This window comes from Chelonia mydas, chromosome 5 (genome assembly GCF_015237465.2).
Source record: "Chelonia mydas isolate rCheMyd1 chromosome 5, rCheMyd1.pri.v2, whole genome shotgun sequence".
NCBI classification, from domain to species: Eukaryota; Metazoa; Chordata; order Testudines; family Cheloniidae; genus Chelonia; species Chelonia mydas.
Genome location: NC_051245.2, coordinates 72,188,551 through 72,196,607, shown reverse-complemented (window position 1 = coordinate 72,196,607; position 8,057 = coordinate 72,188,551). Strand labels below are relative to the sequence as shown.

The 8,057-nt window shown below is 38.7% G+C and overlaps 1 protein-coding gene across 2 annotated transcripts in view; it reads right to left on the bottom strand.

Annotated features, from left to right (window-relative positions):
- Positions 1-738: 738 nt before the first annotated feature.
- Positions 739-8,057, bottom strand: part of COMMD10 (COMM domain containing 10) — a 153,020-nt gene continuing 145,701 nt past the window's right edge. For both annotated transcript variants that reach the window (XM_037901583.2, XM_037901587.2), the window contains exons 6-7: positions 1,941-2,000; positions 739-1,190 (exon numbers count right to left, since the gene is read on the bottom strand). In XM_037901583.2, the coding sequence (XP_037757511.1) occupies positions 1,152-1,190; positions 1,941-2,000 (99 nt within the window). In that variant the 3' untranslated portion in view covers positions 739-1,151. The remainder of the gene's footprint in view (positions 1,191-1,940; positions 2,001-8,057) is intronic.

Sequence of the window (8,057 nt, the reverse complement as noted above, 5' to 3'; positions counted from 1 at the left end):
CTCCTACCAAATGCTGCACTGGGTGTTAACCAGGCCCACTGGAGGATTTGGAAGTGAAAGTGCAAAGCCTTGTTCACAGAGTCTTTTAGCTGAAAAAAGGCATGATAACATCTTGAATTTCTATTTCTTTTCACCTCCTATTAGCCCACCTTTCCTATTATTAAGATAAAGTATTGAGAGCGCATATTTGTTTTCTGCAGTGACAGGCAAGAAGACTACATCTAGCCCTCTAACAGGATCAAGTGCTCCTGGACTTGAGTTCATCCCACAATAATGTGAAAATATTATTAACTTGGATTATGAATATCTTTACTTACATTAATAAAAACAGATAATATTAGGAAGGATCAATGAATGGCTTTCAGGAATCTGGTCACATGACTAGTTCAGTATTCTTGATAATCTACTCTCAGTACTTCATCCTTCCTTTTTATACTCAGTGATTATTATTAACTTCTTATCTGTACTACTGCAGTGCCTAGGAGCCCTAGTTAATCTCAATGTCAAGAGCAAACATTCAAAGCAGTGACATCATCATCAAGAACAAAAAGAAACCAAAAATGAATATAAATGCAATTAAATCAAATTAAATGACCCAAAATAAGACAGCCCACTTTTTTCATTTTTTATTTATGTATTTTGGCTAATTTGCAATCAACATTAGCCACTGTATGTGAGGGGAGGGAAGGTAGGAATTCAAAAGGATGGAGACAATTCTGTCTATTTTTTGACTACTTCTACTAATGTTACTCCTTAAGTTTTATAATTCTTCTAACAACTTTGATACAGATTTTACTCCTGCCCCTCACTAGTATGTGAATTGCCATCAGCCATGTAATGAATCAAACAACACAGGTAATAAAGCATAAAAGAACTATAAACCAGCAGTATGATATTACATTTTTTTCTCAAGTAACACTGTTCTTAACAAATTCTGTTGGTTCAGAAAACAAGAGAAAGTCAATTAGAAGCTCAGAACTTTTAACAATGATCTCCCTTGGCTAATGTTACTGGTCTAAGAGGAGATAAGCCATATAATTTTACAGGAAGCAACCCATTGAATTCATCAGCGAACACAGCTTGGCAATCTATCTTCAATTCAAAATAATGAGGTGGCAGGAGTGCGATGGAGAAACAAGTCTTCAAAAACATCACGTAAGGGAATCCAGCTGTGCTTGTATAGTCTCCAGCTATTTAAAGGAACAACAACAACAACAACAAAAGAATTCACATAAAATGTTGTGTAGAAACATGCAAACAGACAAGAAATAACTGCATCTGCAACTATGGATATTAAATCTATTCATATGGCAATACAAAATTCCTACTCATGAATATTTGTTTTTACATGAAGCTATTAGAATTCATTGCTGCAGTTTAAATATTCAAATTTTAAAGAAACAGTTGTCTAAGTACTTCCTTTTTTGCATGCACAGCTGTTTTACTGTGAATTTCCAATGCATAATAACAAAGTAAAAAAATAATAGAGTTTATTTTGACTGGATTATGAGCATAGCATTTTGGGCTGAAGACAACACACATTCAAAGACACTCCTTCCAGATTGCTCCTCACTGTCAGTCCTCAGCGCCTCTTCTATATTTAACAGCAAGATACATTTAAGAATGACCAAACCACTGTATTAAATTTATTCTAACATTGACTGCAATCACGACTTTTGAAAATGCTTTATATGCGAACTAACAAATTCAATGGTTTAATAAAATTATTTCCATTTTTGTTCTAGTTTCATCAGATTGTATTCATATAGGTAAATGATTCCTGCTGAGGAGCACAAGGTGTTTACAAAGGAAGTTAAGTGGAAGCTTAACTTCTGTAATATGGGGAAAACAGCGGTGCAGGAGTATTTAATATGAGATTTATCAGTGTGAAATAGAAGTTATTAAACTATATTAGGAAATGGTAACTGTAAAAGCTAGACCTTGTTATAGAACTCAAACAGCTCCTGATGACTGAATTCCACAAACACTTTCTCCAGGTTCTATGAAGAAAAAAGAAAAAGGAGGGAATTAGTGTGTTCAGTGAATTTCTCTTTTATTTTCTTACTCTTCATTTATAACAGAATGTTAATTTGTCATTGACTTTTGGGTTCAAGTTTAGGTGGAATGTACAATACCTGCACCAGCAACTCTAATTGTTTCTAGAGATCACAATGTCCCTAATAAATACACATTCCATTTTAGCAAAGAACTTAGGCCTACAATTACCTCTGTTCTTCTGGAGGTGATTCCACAAACCACAATAAAATATATGCTAGGAAGAGAATGATTTCATTATCTATTTTTTTTAAATCGCAGATAAAATAGAAGATTGTATTTCACTTTTCTCAGCAGTCCATTTGAGACCTAGTAAATGCCGTTATGCAGAGACACTGGAGGCAGTGTATTTGATTGAACTTACATATCCATTAATGCAATACACCAGCACAGAGCTAATACCTCCATCATTAATCTAACAGTTATGATCTTAACATGCTGAGATTGCTATCGTCATTTACGCACAGTCTCAGCCAAAGTTAACAACACAACAGCTTCAAAGTAGTGCTTAAAACCCAAAATAACCCAATTGATAGAAACTACTGTGGATAAAACAGATGGCAGATAATAACCCTCTGCACGCATATGCTTATGTGGGTTGGGAAGGGGGTTAAATAAAAAATTCTATCCCGCTTTACTTACTTACACAAAACAGGTAATTTAATGCTTGTCACTGATTTCAATTATATTACTGATCTGGCAAATGTGTTCCCACTTCATATAATGTTATTTTGGTGTTTCAGAGAAAAATGGCGGGAGGCTGTATGAAGAAATAACAAATTTGACCGCACAGTATTATTAACTATTTGCATTACCGCTGCATCCGCGGGTACTAATCAGGATTAGATCCCAATGTGCTAAGGGATGTACAACCATGAATTAGAGTAAGAAGTTGCTGCCCTGAAGCGTTTACATCTAGATTTAAACATGGGGGGAGGGTGTGTGTGCGCGCTTGCACTTCTTAAAAAAACCAGATATTAATGCATCTCAATACATCACTACGTTTCTCCTGCTACCACTGTTTACATTGAAGAGAGCCATAATAAAGAGGGAAATATAAAAAGGAGGAAAAATGAGTTCATTTGTCTTCCCACAGGCTCTATAGCTTCTTATGTTTCTGTTATTTTTCCACATCTATTTTTCTTAGTTTACCGTGTCACTTTATTATTTTCTTGTCACTGAATCTATAATCATTACTCCATATATTATATGTCAGTGTTTGACTTTCCAGGACTTGTACATTTCTTCATGATAACAACGGCATTTTCAAAAAAGCCTCCTAAGGCTCTGTATACAAACTGTGTCTACGGTCTTGTCAATACACAAAATTTGCACCAATTCAACAAAATTAAGTTTAGAAACTGATCTAGTTCAAATGGTGCCAACTCCTTGTGTGTACTCTCTTTAATTTGTTTACAAGTGCCTTATAACAGTGTATCTTAAGTTAGTAAGGAAATTTTGCATTTACCAAGGACTATGGGCCAGATTTTGTTCTGAGTTACAATGGTGTCAATCTGGAATTAACTCAATTTACACTGGCCCAATTATGTCACAGAAGTAGCTGGAGAACTGAGTACTCAAGGTAAGTAATGCCTAATAAGAAAAGGAGTACTTGTGGCACCTTAGAGATTAACAAATTTAGAGACTACAGCTCACTTCATCTCACGAAAGCTTATGCTCAAATAAATTTGTTAATCTCTAAGGTGCCACAAGTACTCCTTTTCTTTTTGAGAATACAGACTAACACGGCTGCTACTCTGAAACCTGACATAATGCCTAATAGTTTCTCCTAAAATGAGATATTAAAAGCCAATGAATTACTGGGGCCAGCCTGTTGCTCCAATGCCGTCTCCTCTTCTCCAGAGAGAGGGCTTCTTTCCAACGATTTCAGGAAGGTTACAAAGAAATGGACCAGTAATTTGTATGAGAGACAAGTCTTCTGCCTGTGAGACGGAACAAGGCAATTCTGGGAACGGGATGGTGAATCAAAAAATCAAAGAAACAGTGGTTCTTTTTGCCATGATTCCAGCTGATCCTCTCTCCAGAGAACATAATACATTGACAGGAAAGTAAAAGTGTTTGTAAGAAATTCTATCAGCTAAGAAACCAAAAGAAAGCAAACAAGTGGTTTCTGCAGAAGAGAAAAAGAAAAGAAACCCCACACAGTACGAAATGGATCCGTCATTCAAGACTTCAGGTTTGGCATTTGCAGTTTCAGTGCTTTAAAAAAAAAAAAGAACGTAACATAGAAACTCTGAAAAGTAAAGGAGCAAAGTAAAAGAAAGATATTATATTACTTACAGTTTATTAGTCATATTAAATACAGTTTGGGTCAGCTTGTGTAAGCATCAATGAAGATTTGGCAATTTCCGCTACTGCTCATAAATAACCAAGTTATGGGCAGCTTCACACACAAAAGTTACACTGAAAATATTTTCTTTATTACTCTTCTTTAAGTACACATGTGAATAAAATGTTACAACTGAGACACAAACCAGTGAAAAGAAAACAATTCTGAGCTGAGCTGCAAATCTGCTTAACTTCGTTTTGATTTACACTACAAAACCTCAACATGTTTTTGAGAGCTGGCTGGGACCTCCTCCTCATTATTATTTAATATTTACATTCTGATAGCACGCAGAAAGCTCAGTAAGAATTAGGTTTCACTGTGCTAGGTAATGTACAAATATCTGTGAAGACCCCAAAGGCTTAACAATCTAAAAGCAAGCATGCAGTCTAAGAAATCTAACACACTTTAGTTATGTCTGGTGGGAATATTTTTTTTGCAGGGATGGAGGGAAAAAGGGTGTTAAACACAACACAATCAGAGCCCATATCAACCATTGTGTGTATCTCTACCAACTACTCTGCCTAAGCATACTTGGATTAGAGCATTCTGGGAAAATGCAGGCAACTATGTCATATTGCCTTAGCAGAGGATAGTGTGACCAGCATACAAGGTGACACCAGCAAAACACTGGACAAGGCTCAATATGATGCCCCATTACAGAGTACTGAGAAGAAGAAACAGCAACCAGTCTGGTTAGAACAACATGGTTAGAGGTCTGTCTGCACTGCAGAATAAGTGTCATAACCAGCTCATAGGAATATAATTCTATGCCAGCCTAGGCTTCTGTCAACAATGAAATATTAATGGTTGCCACAATTACTATTTATTATCCATATTCTGGTGAACAAAAACTATGTTGAGAGCCAACCACAATTAAACTATAATGGAGTGAGGGGATCAGGTTACTACCCAGCTGTCTAATGATCCGGCAGAATATAATTAAAATCTGTAGAATGGATGGGACCCAAAAATTAGGTTAAAATCTTGGCTCATCCAAGGCTTTTGCTCAGGTACAGGATTACAATTAGGTCCTGTCTACACTAAAATATCTATATATTTTGCAATTGAGTCATGGGACAAAAACATTGTAGCCACAACCTACTTACTCAGTTGCCATTGTAGAGTATATAGTCTTGTTTGGTCTGCAGTGGAGGAGGTTTAGGTTGGATATTAGGAAAAACTTTTTCACTAGGAGGGTGGTGAAACACTGGAATGCGTTACCTAGGGAGGTGGTGGAATCTCCTTCCTTAGATATTTTTAAGGTCAGGCTTGACAAAGCCCTGGCTGGGATGATTTAGTTGGGGATTGGTCCTACTTTGAGCAGCGGGTTGGACTAGATGAGCTCCTGAGGTCCCTTCCAACCCTGATATTTTATGATTCTATGAATCTTCCTTACTTCTGCACTGCTGTTGGCAGTGGCGCTCCCTTCTGAGCTGGGCGCCTGGCCATCAGCCACCCTCTCCGGCCACCCAGTTCTGAAGGCAGCGCAGCCATCAGGCAGTGCAAAAGGAAGGGTGCCAATACCTGACTAAATATTATGAAATGAGTGAATTAACATAGTTAGCCACCCAATATTACTGAATATATATTTAACTGGTTAATTTTAACCCTAATGCTATTTTGCCTTTCTTCATACATCTCCATGAAATCTAGTTTCATCCTCACTTTCCTCCCATGCCAATAATGTACCAGTTTGAGAACTACTGGACAATTTAAATAAGTCTAATTGATTAGGATTGATTCCCCCACTTTAATTTCCCCATTATTCTCTACTCTCATTTTTATAGCAACTAAATTCTGCCCAGTTTCTGACATGGGTTTTTTTGTACTGGTTTTGTTACAGAATAAAATTCTATTATTGGGAACATAATTCATCTTTATCAGTTCACAACATATGCTGGCTGGTGCTCATCAGTTCTGAAAGTGACCAACTACCTATTACTGCACCGTGTCACTCAACTCATAAAATCATTCACAAAAAAATTAACAGGTGAATGGGCAATGTTATATCCCTACCTGTACAGCAATCACCACATAATTCATACCAGGCTGCAAAAGAGCAGGGCCATGTAGAGCACATTACCTACTCTATCTCACTATTAAAATGGTCTTTCAAAGCCTCCCTGAGCTGTAGAGCTCCACTTTGAGCTCTGCTAACAGCCCTTGTATCTGGCTGTTCAAATTTAGCAGACATCTGCTTCAACTCTGACCTCCACTCCAGTAGAAATGTTTCCCCCTTTGCTTCACAGATATTATGTAGGACACAGCAGGCAGCTATAACCATTGGGATAGTTCTCACTGAGGTCCAATCTTGTGAATAAACAATTCCAGCATCCCTTCAAATGACCAAAGGCACATTCAGCTGTCATTCTGCACCTGCTGAGCCAGTAGTTGAAGCATTCCTTGATCTTCTTAAGGTGGCTGATGTACGGCTTCATGAGCCAGGGAGCAACGAGTAGGCTGGATTGCCCAGGATCATTACTGGCATTTCAGCATTGCCAATGGTAATCTGCAAGTTGGGAAAGAAATTCTCTGCTTGCAACTTTCTTAACAGTTCTATGTTCTTAAAGATGTGAGCGTCATGCACATCCCCTGACTAGCCCACACTGATGTCAGTGAAGTGTCCCCAGAGATCTACCGGTATTTGCATAACCTTAGAAAAGCAGCCCTTTCTGTTGATGTACTCTGAGGTAAGGTGGTCTGGTGCCAAAAGAGGGGTATGTGCATCATCTATCGCTCCCCTGCAGCTCAGAAACCTCATTACTGCAAATCCATCCACTACATCCTGCATGTCGATGAGAGTCCACAGGTGATTAATGCCCTTGTGCACTTGCATGACAATGGTCCCCACAGTAATTTCCCAACTCCAAACTGATTCCCAACTAGCCGTCAGCAATCTGGTGTTGCACATTTCCACAGTGAGATCACCACTTTTTTCTCCAGTGTCAGTATGGCTCTCATTTGGTGTGCCTCTGCTGGAGGACTGGGGTGAGCTTGGCACACAGACCCAGGAATGTGGCCTTGCACATCTGACAGTTCTGCAGCCACTGCTCATCATTCCAAACCTACATTACGATGCAATCCCACCAGTCAGTGCTTGTCTCTCAGGCCCAGAAGAGGCGCTCCACCAACTGTAGCTGCTCAGTGAACACCACCAATAATCTTGAATTGGTTCTCGCTATGTCTCATAGTAATCTGTCCTCCAAGGAATCATCATGTTCCCTGTGGCTCTTCTTGCAGCTCTGCAAATACTATAGGATTATGCACCCAATGATAACAATGCTAATGACATGGAGCTGTGCAGGCTCCATGCTTCTGTTGGAGATAGTGGACAGCAAGTAGGGCCACGCGGATTTGTGGGTATGAAAATTATGGGATACAGATGACATTACAGGATGGAGACAGTTGCAAACTGGGAAGTTGACTCCATCCTCCCAGTCACCTCTGTGCAATTTGTTTCGGCTCTATCATGCACTGCCAAAACTTCCCAAAAGACAGTGCACTGGATGGTAACAAGTTGCACACTGGGATAACTGCTCATGGTGCACTGCACTGTGCATTGATACAAGCACTCCCGCTGAGTATGCGCATCAACAACATAAGGAGCCAAGTATGCACAAACAACATATTAACTGCAGGAGCTGTATGCCAA